The 13,141-nt window shown below is 40.1% G+C and overlaps 1 protein-coding gene across 4 annotated transcripts in view; it reads left to right on the top strand.

The window, feature by feature from the left end:
* LOC113070683 (embryonic polyadenylate-binding protein) overlaps nt 1–13,141 on the top strand; it is a 32,236-nt gene that overhangs the window by 7,195 nt on the left and 11,900 nt on the right. For all 4 annotated transcript variants that reach the window (XM_026244072.1, XM_026244069.1, XM_026244070.1 and 1 more), the window contains exons 9-12: nt 889–1,158; nt 1,259–1,340; nt 1,905–2,024; nt 2,401–2,540. In XM_026244072.1, coding sequence (XP_026099857.1) covers nt 889–1,158; nt 1,259–1,340; nt 1,905–2,024; nt 2,401–2,540 — 612 coding nt within the window. The remainder of the gene's footprint in view (nt 1–888; nt 1,159–1,258; nt 1,341–1,904; nt 2,025–2,400; nt 2,541–13,141) is intronic.

Below are 13,141 nucleotides of genomic sequence, written 5' to 3'. Positions count from 1 at the left end.
TGATAGTGTAACCTTTTGATGACTTGAAAGGATCTTTCCCAAGAGAGCCCATTCATTGACCTGATGTTGACCTAAGAGGCTGATTATATGGGCCAGTTGTTTCACACTATTGTGAACAGAGTACAGTTGCCTACCGTTGATTCCAAATACATTCAACCAAAGTTAATTAAAAACAAATAATCTTTCAGGATGAGCCTAATATTTTCACCAATAATTAACCACTGGAAGGACTTGATGTATAATCTGACTTCGAAATTATGTTTTGCAGCATCTTGATCAAATCTTGTCTAATATTTGATGTCAAACTGACATCAAGATGCCCGCTGGCTAAGGGGACTGACTCAGAGGTGATCGCAAATTTGTGTACAGTTTATGGCACTAAATGCTATAGCCCCGCTAAAAAAGCCTAGCAGCACCTATGCTGCTTGTGTACATTTCGGAGAACCAGGACAAATATTTCAATTGATCGCTCAGGCATTAAGAGGCACCGAAATGAGGCACCGAAATCTGTGTTCTTATTCGGTTCGGTGCATACCGGTTCCATAGGTACCGGTGCCATATTGGTACTGGGTTTCGGTACCCAACCTTAGTATTCAGTATAAAAAACTTGTATACAGCCACTTGTCAAGGCAATATTTATTTTAATTTTACTATGTACTAAAATAATTTAAGGCAAATGAAAACTATATATTATTTTTAGCCAAACTGAAAGTTAAAACAAATTCAAATTATTGATAAAAGAGTGATACTAAAATAATGTTAGTTTTGCCTAAAAAAAAATGCATTAAAATGGTAGTTCTTGTTGACAAAAAGGGAAATTGTTATTTGTGCGTTTTTATAGTGAGAAATTGAACTATGTCTTGCTATTGGTTTTCTTATGTTGGATAGGTGATGACCGATGGAGGCCACAGTAGAGGCTTTGGCTTTGTGTGTTTTTCCTCTCCTGAAGAGGCAACGAAAGCAGTGACTGAGATGAATGGCCGTATCGTTAGCACTAAACCACTATATGTGGCTCTTGCCCAGAGAAAAGAGGAGCGAAAGGCAATCCTCACCAATCAGTACATACAGAGACTAGCCAGCATTCGAGCCATTCCCAGCCCTGCCATACCCACCACCTACCAGCAGAGCTCCGGCTACTACATGACCTCTGTGCCACAAGTGGGTTGAAGGGTTTATATGCATGTGTGGTTTTGAATGATTATTCCATTATCTACATTACTTCTGCTGTGTGAACTTGCATGCATATCTGCTTTTCTAGCATCAGGTTCGCTCTTTTTACAACACCGTACCAAACCTGCGGCCTGTGCCACGCTGGACAGCTCAAGCACCGAGGACTCAAGGTAAAGATCTATTCTATTCAATTCTTGTTGGGCTCTGTGAAAAGTAAAGGGAAAAAAAGGGTCATGCTCTTATTATTCTCATGATTTAATGCTTTAAAATATGAATCCATCTGACAATACAAATCAATATGTGCAGTAGTAGTTTATCACATAATACACTGTTGTTCAAAAGTTTGGTATAGCATTTATGCATTAAACTAACTAAAGTAACATGAAAGACATTCACATATCAATATTACACAAATGCTTTATCATTTATTAACATGTGACACTGAAGACTTGTGTAAAGATGTCTTTTTATTTTTTTTATTAAACAAGAATAACTGTTATGGAATAATTTAAGACTATTTTGTCTCTTTTCATTTTTGGTCCTCTCTCTGCCCTTTTGTTTTCCATCTTTCTGTGCTTTACTGTAGATTTAGCTTGTTTCCTCTTACTAAGAGCAATACTGTAGTTCTATTATATATCAATTATATCATTCAAATACACATTTCCCTTTTTTTTAACCTCTGTGCTATTCTTTTGTTTTTTGTATTTGTCAATTTCTGTAATTGGCTACACTAGCTCCATTTACAGCTCAGTTTGTGAGACAAGCGGTGCCCCGCAGGCCCTCTACCACCATTAGCACAGTCCGCCAAGCCTCCACCCAGGTTCCTCACGTTGTTAACAACACCCAGCAAATGGGTAAGGTTCTGTGTGAGCTTTAAATCTACATTGTGGGGTCAGAATGTTCCCACAACCATAGTAAAACTTGAAGTCCACTAAACCGTGGGGACCAGCCAATAATCATGGTCTTGAAAACTAATTTATAAACATGCTAAGTTAGCAAAATATATGAACAATGTCAGGAGAAAGTCCCCACAATGATAAAAAACAAATGTGTTGTAAATGTTTGTATAGGCCTTTTGCATTATTTCTCTTGTCTCTCAATTTCTTTGAACTACATGTTAAAATGTAGTAATAGGAGTTATAGTTGAGGGTTGTTCGTTTCATCCTGAATGTTCTGTTTCTAGCTGGAATGTGAATCATCTTGTTGTACTTGGTTTTTCTCTTGACTTAGCCAACATTGGCACACAGACTGCAGGTGGAAGAACTGCAGGGGCTGGAGCTGTAGTCAGAGGAGTCAGTCAATACAAATACTCAGCAGGAGTGCGAAATGTGCAGCAGGTCATCAATGCTCCATCTTCTGTCATTCACCAGGTAACGTACATGCACACCTGTATTTTTTTCATTCTGTACTCAAGCTGAACTCCCTTGCAGCTATGCCATTTAAACCTGGAGTTACATTAGGGACTGTTTGAAGAGACATGCAAGATGGTGTAATGGACTGGCACTACATACTGTATTAAAAAAAAAAAAGTAAATAGAAAAGTAAAGCCAAAATGCCCCGCAAAATGCCCCCACAAAAGTTGTTGCATTCAATTCATGAAATTGAAAGTTACATGTGGCCAAGTATGGTGTCCCATTCTGCTCCGCATTTAACCCATCCAAGTGCACACATCTTGAACCCACCCAGAGCAATGGGCAGGCCTTTTTTGCTGTGGCACCCAGGGAAGAAGTGGGGGTTCGGCGCATTGTTCAAGGGCACCTCAGTCATGGTTATTGAAGGTGGAAGAGAGTGCTGTTCATTCACTCCCCCACCTACAATCTGTGACTCGAACCTCCAACCTTTGGGTTACAAGTCTGACTTTCTAATCATTAGTCCATGACTGCACCATATCAAGTCAAGTCTGACGTACAGCACGCACATGCAGATAATTTAAATAGTTACTCTCAGACCCTTGGTGCATACAGATACCACTAACAGTAGAGCATAAAAATACAGGTATATACAGATTAAATATAAAATACAACTACACAAATAAGGGCATGCAAAAAAAAAATGGTTAAAGCAGCACATGGCAGATGTTAATGAAGTACATTTAATCATTTAGCAGATGCTTTTATCCAGAGCGACTTACAAATGAGAAAAATAGAAGCAATCAGAACAACAACAGTTTACAAGTGCCATGACAAGTCTCAGTTAGTCAAGCACAACCCTTAGGCAAGGTTTTTTTTTTTTTTTTTTTTTGGCTCATTGAAGACTACACTCAAAATTGTTTTTGTGGCACTGTTTGTTTTACACAGATTTTTTGTTAAAACAACACATTTAGTTTTCCGCCAAAACACTATTGTATTGTGCTTAACCAACTTCAACCGTTTAATTTTCATTTTTACTTAATCGTTAAACTCTTTACGTTAATTTATTTCATCAAAAAAAAAAAAAAAACGGAAGTGACGACTTGCAACTCATTTGATGACGGCGCGGAGGAGAGCAAGGAGAACCAGTCAGGTAAGAAAATCTAAAGTTTTCCTTGTCAGTCAAAGTCTTTAATTTCTCTTAGTTTCTGTTTTGGGGTGTTTTTGTTTTGCAGTCTAGGGATGTGTAATCGGTTTAATGCACCGTTAATAGATGATTTTGAGTGGTTGGGAGATGTGAAAGCGTACGACTCTCTGTAACGTATTGACTTCAGTATATATAACGTTATACCAGGGCTGAAACAATTAGTCGACATTATCGCAACATCGACAATAAAACAAATTGTCGGCAAATGTTTTTGAGTAGTGGTTTGTTCTCGTATCTGCCTAATGTAAGAGCATGCAATAATGCGGTTTGACCAGTGTGGGGCTGTAGCGCAAGACTGTAAAACACTCTCCTGATTCAGTTCAAAAGAAGATAGCACATCAGTTTGTGCAAACCGAGCTTATCCGAACCTTGGATGAATATGTAAATATACTGCGCGCCTTCCTCTCAATAACTGCATAAACACAACAAAAACTGACCGCGCTGTAAAAGCAGCTCTTAAGAACACATTTGATTACAGCGATGTGGATGTTTGCATGAACTCTGGTTCGGAACTCCAGTAAAGAAAAGTCCAGTGACGTTTATTTATATAACAGTCTTTTATGCAATCGATAGCTTTAGCTGTATTAAACATGAAAATACAGAGTCAGTGTCGCTGGAATTATAATTTGATTTCGTGTTATAAAGCAGCTCTCCAGTGTGGAGCTAGCTAATGATAAAATCATTTTATAAGTGGGGGAAATATTTCATTAAAGTTTTAGTTCTGCGCTAATCAAACCAAACTGTTTTGATTATCATAACCCAATAAGGTATTTTAAGAGAGATTGTATTTATTAATAAAATGTTTATCCAAAAATAAAATGTCCTATCACTTACCTTTTACTTTTATAAAACATATGGCTTACAATAAGAGATGTTAGGCGAATGATTTGTCATTCATCTACTTCCTCATATACCGTATTTTCCGGACTATAAGACGCACTTTTTTTTCATAGTTTGGCTGGTCCTGCAACTTATAGTCAGGTGCAACTTATTTATCCAAATTAGTTTGACATGAACTGAGAGAAATGAACCAAGAGAAAACATTACTGTTTATAGCCGCGAGAGGGCGCTCTATGCTGCTCAGTGCTCCTGTAGTCTACACTTGATATCATAGAGCGCCCTCTCGTGGCTGTATATGGTAATGTTTTCTCTTGGTTCTAAATAAATGCGACTTATAGACCAATGCTACTTTTGCGTCATCGAAGGTTAACGCCCCTTTTTGGGGGAAAACAAACGGATTCCCCTGATACAGAACTCGCTCTAATTTCATGATAGCAAAAATGGCTATTAATAACCCCACGCAGTGGCCAAATATGGACATCTAACGTTACCATTATCTCGTGGAATCACCAAGTAGCCTACTTATGTCATTAACATACTCGCAGTATGATAAACTAGACGATGAAGCCATGCCAAGAGGAGTTGGTGGTTTACTTGGATCATATTTCACTTGATTTAAGCTATTGACAGTTTTGTTGTAGTTAGAAATACGAAGCTGCTAGTAGCTACGTGATTAATGTTAGCTCTCCTTAGGCATGCTACCTTGGCTGTTAACTGATTTTAAGTTTCAAATATTCGCAGGCTAGGACTAAACAATATAACTATTATACAATATCTGTTTGTAATTGTGTCTGACAGGCCTGTAAACATCAGAAACAATGAAAAACAAAAGGTCCCTGGAGCGAGTTCTGTATCAGGAATCCATTTGTTTTCCCCCAAAAAGGGGCGTTACCCTTCGATGATGTCCAAGTAGCGTTGGTCTGTAGTCCGGTGCGATTTATAGTCCGAAAAATACGGTAGCTAATCAAATGGCGAACAGGAGTTTCTTAATCTAATTTTGTGTGCCAAATATATGTATTTGTATAAATTAATTGTATAATAGTAATACATAATGACTTTCAAATGCGGAAGTATTTAGCTTTTATTTGTAGATTATTCAACTTTTGCAATTAGTTAAAATATACATAATCAATAAATGTCTAATCATGAAATGTCGACCGAGTTTGGAGACCCCTGGCTTAGCACAGTGAAAGTATTTGATGTTTTGTTTATGAACATGGCGGTGTGGTCATACAATGACTTTAAACCGGACACTACTCTGAGCTGTTCACATTATACATATGCTCCAGATATGTAATCAGGTCCACCCTTTAGGAATGGTAAACATGACACTAATCATCACTCAGACAAATAAATCATTTAATATTTTGATCATTGAATTGGTTTTTACTCTTAAACTTTTTTTTGTAACAAATTGCACTTCATGTGTTTACAGATTTGTGCAGAATTTGAGACATACAGAATTACCATAGGCCCATTAGAATCAACAATCTTTACCAAAATGGATCCGCACTGCAAAACTTATGAAGATGTTTGCATACTGAAGAAGAGTCCTTGGACAAATACTGAAACCCTCTTGGTGCCCACTACACGGGTAAGAACAACTGCTCTCAACAAAACCTTGTATTAAAACATTATTCTCTTACTGGCCACTGAATTTTAGGGTTATGGAAATTAACAAAAAAAGGCAGTTATGATAAGATTAGGTTTATTGATACAATAAATACAAAATATGTAGTATTAGTATAAACTGTCAGATTATGAATGCATTTGCCTCCCAATAACAACTTATTTTGATGAATGGCAGGGGTGTCCAGAACTGCTCTTGGAGAGCCAGTGTTCTGTGGAGTTTTGCTCTAACTCAACTGCCTGGAACTTCTAGTGAGAACCTTGATTAGCTGGTTCAGGTGTGTTTAAATGGCTAGGTCCCCCAAAAATAAACATGTCATTAATTACTCACCCTCATGTCGTTTCAAACCCGTAAGACCATCATTCATCTTCAGAACACAAATTATGATATTTTTATGAAAATGTGAGTGCTTTCTGAACCTCCATAAAGGCTGCTATGGAACTGAAATGTTCCCAGACTCGGATTCATAGTAAGGACCTCAGTAAAACAGTCCATGTGACATCAATGGTTCAACCACACTTTTTCAAAGCTACAAGAAAACGTTTTTGTGCAAAGAAACAACTTTTACTCTTTATTCAACAATTCTTCTCCAAATCACATATTCCGCATTATGGAGAGTAACAAGAGGCATGAACATTGCTTTCCTCTGAATGTAATCTAGGCTCAGCACATGCGTGTTCTATGTCAGCTATGTCTGCTGTTGATAATGGTGGAACATGCGATTTTGGAGAAAAATTTTTGAATAAATTAGCTAGTATTGTAGCTTTGAACCACTGATGTCACGTGGACTGTTTTACTGATGTCCTTACTATGTTTCTGGGTCTGTGAACATTCCAGTTGTGTTGCTCACCGTGCAGGGTCAGAAAGCTCTCGGAATTCATCAAAAATATCTTAATTTGTTTTCTGAAGATGACTGAAGATCTTGCTGGTTTACAACGACATGAAGGTTGAGCAGTTAAAGCTGCAGTAGGTAACTTTTGTAAAAAATATATTTTTTACATATTTATTAAACCTGTCATTATGTCCTGACAGTAGAATATGAGACGGATAATCTGTGGAAAAAATCAAGCTCCTCTGGCTCCTCCCAGTGGTCCTATTGCCATTTGCAGTTACGGACCGCTCCCGGTAAGAAAACAGCCAATCAGAGCTGTGGTCCATAACTTTGTTTGTGTTCAAAATGTAGAAAAATGTATATGATGGAGTACACCATGAATCCATTTTCCGAACCGTGTTTTTAGCTTGTCCTGAATCACTAGGGTGCACCTATAATAAGTGTTTTTATATTCTGACTATTTTAGATTGCTTCGGGGGTACCGCGGCGGAGTAACCCAGTACCTTTGTGATTCTTCATAGACATAAACAGAGAGAAGTAGTTCCGGCTACGATGTTCTTCCGCAAGACGCAAGCAGTTCTGTTTATTAACCACTAGAGCGTCAAAGGTTACCAACTGCAGCTTTAATATTAGAATTTTCATTTTTGGGTAAACTATCCCTTTAATTGAGAATATTGCTGAACTCTGCAGGACAGTGGCTTTCTGTGATGATCTGACCCAGTATTATTTTCCACTCTAATGTTTGTTAGAATCCCATCTTGACTGCTGGCCTGTATTTCCCATAAAGAAAATGAATGACTGACTTTTTTTTTTTTTTTACTTGTAATTTTAGAAAAAAAAAACAAAGGCTAAATTTATTTGTTTTCTTCATTACAGACTAATGAAATTGAAGTATCCAAATGAAGACCCTAGCAGTATGGCGTATATGAGTTTTGTTTTTTCTAGGTAAATAAATGCTTTGTTAAAATTAATACACAATAATTTGAGTACTCGATCCTTTTAAATACTTCTAGGATACAGACGTTGCCAGCAATCAGGAGGTGATCCAGAAGACTTGTGGGAATCTATTTGAAGCTGCAGTCATTGAAGACAGTCCAGCAGAAGTTGGAGTGTTAAAGGATAAAGTTTTTGAGGAGCAGTTTACTGTATGCAAAACCATGTTGCTGGGTATGATATATGACCTGAACTTAAGCAACTCTCCTGAACTCAGGTACACATTTGGAATACTGAAGAAGTTATTTCTGGACCCAGTTCCTATTCCTGGAATAAGCTTTGATTTGTTACAATGCCAATTAGAAAATTAGTTGTTTTTTTTCTGCTATTTTTCTTGTAATTTTGTAATGTGGTTTCAACTGTATTTAACTGTGTGTAACTATTTATTGCTTGTTTAACAAATACACTTTGATCATTTGTGACATGTCTTTTTACTCATTACAAGACAAATCACACAATTTTTTTTGCTTTGAACGGGATCAACTTTAAATAGAAAGTATTTAAAGTAACTAGAACTAATTGTGTGGAACCACTGTCCATAATTAAATTAAGTAAGTTTAAAGAGTAATTTTTTTGAGTGTACCCTCGCTGCTGCAGTCTGGATCAGTTTAGAGGCTTGATAGTACATGCAGGAAGGCTCGCCAGGAGAGCATTACAATAGTCCAGTCTGGAGCGAACAAGAGCTTGGACAAGAAGTTGGGTGGTTTGCTCTGAAAGGGAGGGTCTATTCTTCCTAATGTTGTATAAAGCAAATCTGCAGGAACTGGTCGTTGTAGCAATATGGTATGTGAAGATTAATTGATGATCCATCACAGCTTCTTGGTTTCTGGCTGTCCTGGAAGGAGTTATGGTTGATGAACCCATCTGTGTAGATTAGTTGTGATGAAACGATGGGCTAGCTGGAAACACCAATAGTTTGTGTTGTGTATATGGAGAAGAGGAGTGGTCTGATCCCTGAGAACTGATAATTTGGAATCCGCTTTTGCCAATTCTGAAAGCCACTTCTGAAAGCCACTTCTGAAACCTGACTGGTTATCATCCAGGTTGTTGTTCTGTGAAAGAAACAATGATATCTGGTTTTTGCTATGAATGGAAGGAGAGAGACAGGTCTGTAAATCTCTCTGTAAATGAAGTGATTTAATGTAGGTTTTTCTAAGCAGTGGGGTTACCAGGTCCTGATTGAATGCTGTGGAGAAGGTGCCTGTGAGGAGAGATGTGTTAATTATGTGTGTGAGTGCTGGTTAAAAGTGTAGGAGAGATTGCTTGGAGAAGGTATGATGGGATTGGGTCTAGAGGACATGTTGTTGGATGGCTGGAGAGGAAAAGATTTGATACTTCTGCCTCAGTGAGGGGATAGAAGGAGAAGATAGGAGTTGTAGCAGTGGGTGTGGTTGGTTTAAAGTCCTTTGGTGTGGGGGTGAGAATTGACAACTGATTGTTCTGGTTTTGTCTTTGAAAAAGTGCTCACGGAGAACATAGGATAAGCTGGGGTTAGAGTGTGCAGCCTGTGCTATTCCTGGAAGAGAGAGGACACCTCATTTAGACGAGGTTAAAGTAGAGCATAAAGTGTCAGTTACTGCATTCACATCCAGAGATGAGAAATGGGTAGTTGAGGGAAGACCGGAGAATACTACAGAGAAAAGATTGGAGGGGGAAAAGGGTTAGAGTGTGCAGCCTGTGCTATTCCTGGAAGAGAGAGGACACCTCATTTAGACGAGGTTAAAGTAGAGCATAAAGTGTCAGTTACTGCATTCACATCCAGAGATGAGAAATGGGTAGTTGAGGGAAGACCGGAGAATACTACAGAGAAAAGATTGGAGGGGGAAAAGGGGGTGTAGGTTAGTGTTAAGTTCACCTGTAAAACATCGTCAGACAACAGTTGTCATGATGGTCAGGCAGCAGGTGGATCATGATCGGATGACCGGTGTATCATGATGGTCAGATGCTAGGTGGTTTCTAATTTTCCTCATTATTTGGACCATCAGTTTGGGTGTTAACTTTGGTCAGGTTCAGCATTTTCTCAGCCTGGGTCCCTCTTTTCCGGTGGCTCCATTTAATGGTTCGTGGAAGGGCAGCTGTGCACCTGTTCATGGACCTTTGCACCCTGTTGACTCTGTTAAACCGTGCAAAGGCAAAGCAGAGAGTTAGGGTGTACCTGATTTCTTCCGGCAGCCGAGACGGTTCTAGGAGGGCTGTGTAAATTGGGGTGATGTCAGTCGCTTCAGACCCCCCTTTCTCAATGCTCAATTCCCATTCAGATTCCGGAGTGAGATTGTGGTCCTTGAAGAAAGCTGGAATTTCTACCTCAGATTGGTACCCAATCCCCGAGGTGGAGGATGGCATCTTTGGGCACTTGAATCCACATACTCTGATTGGGCAGGCTGATTTGGGTAGCAGTAGCATGCTGGTCAGTGTGGTAGTATGGATGGGTGTGTTAAAGAGCCACTGATTTCCCACAATCTCTGCTTGTATTTCTGTGACTTGTGTGTGTGAGGCTTGGCCTCAGCTGGGCAGAGTGTCTCTCTTTTGTAGAGTTGTAACCTGCAGACTTCTTCAGTGTTATCTTTTGAGGAAGGGATTGCCAGGTCAGAGATAATGAATGTCTTTGGTTAGGGTACACGTATGCAGATTTGGGGCCAGGTATAACTGTGGGTTACTATTGTGGTAGGCTACCTTGACTGGTGTGTGTATCCTGATGTGAGTGTTTCCTTGCCAAAATTCAACATTGACAATGTCTTTGAGTCTGTAAATCAGGTGTTTTCTGATCCACTTCTTGTTACTACTTGTACTTTGAAGACTGGAAGTCCAGCTTGCAGTATTGCTGTGGGAGAGGTTTGCTGTTAACCCACAAAACATCTGCTCTAAGCACACCGTGCCTCAACATTGCATCCTTAAAGGGCCTTTGTTCATGTGGCTTTGGGCCGTTGGTCCTCTGTACAGATGCGTTGGCTGTCAAGGGATATTAAAGTTTTAAAGGCACATCTGTGATCACTTTCCAGGTTCTGTTGTAACTGGAGAATTGCTGGATGCTTCAGGAAGTGCAGAGCAGGCTCTTTTTGTCATCTGACTAGTTTGTGCTCTGGTGGCAGCAGTGTTCTGCTGAAGTGGGCACACCCTCTAGTTCTGGCCATGTTGTTGGTGAATCCGGCTGTAAGGTGAAACTCCTTGGATTGAGGGTTAATCAGGCATGGCAAAGAGTGCAAATGCCATTGGAGTTTGATGATAGGTGGTCTTGAGTTAGTCCATGTAGTTAGCATTAGCTAACTCTTCACATTGCCTCTTGTGAAGAGCAGCTTTAGCATTGGCAGTTGTCTCTTCAGAAAAGGTGGTATTGCTCAAAGTGGGGCTGGATTCCCTCCATTCCCTTAAAGATGTGTGATTTGAGGGTTTGGCCACACTGTCTGTTGAGCTGAACAGTGACCCCTTTTTGTATATGCTGGGACTGCATTCTTATATATTCACAAGTGTAAATGTCTGGTAAGGTCTTGGCAGAAAGTTCACACACTTCACAGGGATTCTCCGGGGGTTTGCAGTGTCTGTGAGAAACAGGAAGTAGCAGGTTGAGCTTTGGTTATTTTACTTCAGGTTAAAACGCAGGTGTCTTTGGCGGTCATAGGGAAGCTCATGCAATTGCTTGTGAAGGCACGTCTGGTGTATGCTTGATACATGCTTTGAAGAGTGTGAGGCTCGAGGCCATATTCTCATGGCTGGCTGTGAGATATACTTGTGACCTTACAGTCTGTCTGGGTGAACTGTTTGGCTGAAGTGGCAGGGGTTTTGCACTTCAGCCTTGAGTTTAGGCTGTCCCAAGTTCCGCAAAGGGTCAATGTGATCCAGCAGCTCTCGATCAATGAGAAGGTGGTATGCGTGTATGACTGCATGTTCGGTGCACACCATTGAGGCCTTATGAGTTCAGTTCTGTGTCTGAGCTTCATCATGGGGTCGATCAAAGAGTTAGAGATGACATAAAAGTTGGGTTTACTTCAGTGTCACCAGAGTTCCATGTCTCGCCTTGTTTTCCAACATGTTGTTTCCTGCTTGCCCCCTTTTCGATTGGGTTCCTCAGGAGTCTTGATACTGGGTTTGTGTGGTGACCGGTATGTTGAAAGGTGTTGGATCATCCTGGGTGTGCAGTCATTAGCTGAAGTGGCTGGGTGATGGTATTACTTGGTGATGGACTGGCTGGACCTGTGGTCAGTGGCTGGTTAGCCAAGAGTCCATTGAGGCTCAGGACAATATAGCAGTTCTATGTTGGTGAAGAGAGGGCATGTGTCCATTTGTGTTGTGTACACTGTGTACAGTATCATGGAGCTGATGGTCAGATGGAGGGGAGTTGGCCATGTGTATATTTTGGTCTGTAGTGGGTGGTCAGCCGTCTGCTGAAGTGCTGTCTTGGGGAGACAGCACTTCAGACAGACAGTCTGAGGGAGAAATTGAAGATGTCTGTAAGCACCTCCGCTAGCTGGTTGGTCCGTGACTGAGTGTAAGCAGTCCCACAAGAGTTTGAGATTTAGATCCCTGAATGTTTTCAATCATCTTGTCTTTATAGGCTCTTTTTGCAGAACTGATAGCTCTCTGAAGATCATATCTGGCCCTTCTGTAGGCCTCAGTGTCACCAGAGTTGTAGGCTGAAATAAGATCTTTGAGTTTGGCCCTGACATCAGCATTCATCCAGGGTTTCTGGTTTGGAAAGGTTTTAACCAAGATTTTTGGGATGGTGTTTTCAGTGCACATACTGATGTAATCAGTGACAGAGTTTGTATATTCCTCAATGTCTGTGGCAGCTGCATCCCGAAATATCTTCCAATCCGTTGTGTGAAAGCAGTCCTGAAGTGTGAAGATGGCATCCTTCCTCCATTGATGGATTGTTCTGATAATTTTTTTCCTGTTTTAGCTTTTGTTTGTATGCTATGCAGGCAGAGGAAGAATGGATGAGTGATCTGCTTTACTGAAGGCAGGGCGGGGGAGGGGTTTGTGATTGTTTTTGAGTGCTGTGTTGCAGTGATCAAACGTCTGATCTGCTCAAGTGTGAAAAGTTATGTGTTGGTAGAATTTACGTAAGTGAGCAAGGGTTGGCGCTGTAATGTATGCTAGATAATATAGCGTTGTGTGGAGCTGAA

Source organism: Carassius auratus, unplaced genomic scaffold (genome assembly GCF_003368295.1).
Source record: "Carassius auratus strain Wakin unplaced genomic scaffold, ASM336829v1 scaf_tig00005214, whole genome shotgun sequence".
NCBI lineage: Eukaryota > Metazoa > Chordata > Actinopteri > Cypriniformes > Cyprinidae > Carassius > Carassius auratus.
Note: the sequence above shows the minus strand (reverse complement) of the source record. Positions and strands in the feature narration are given on the sequence as shown.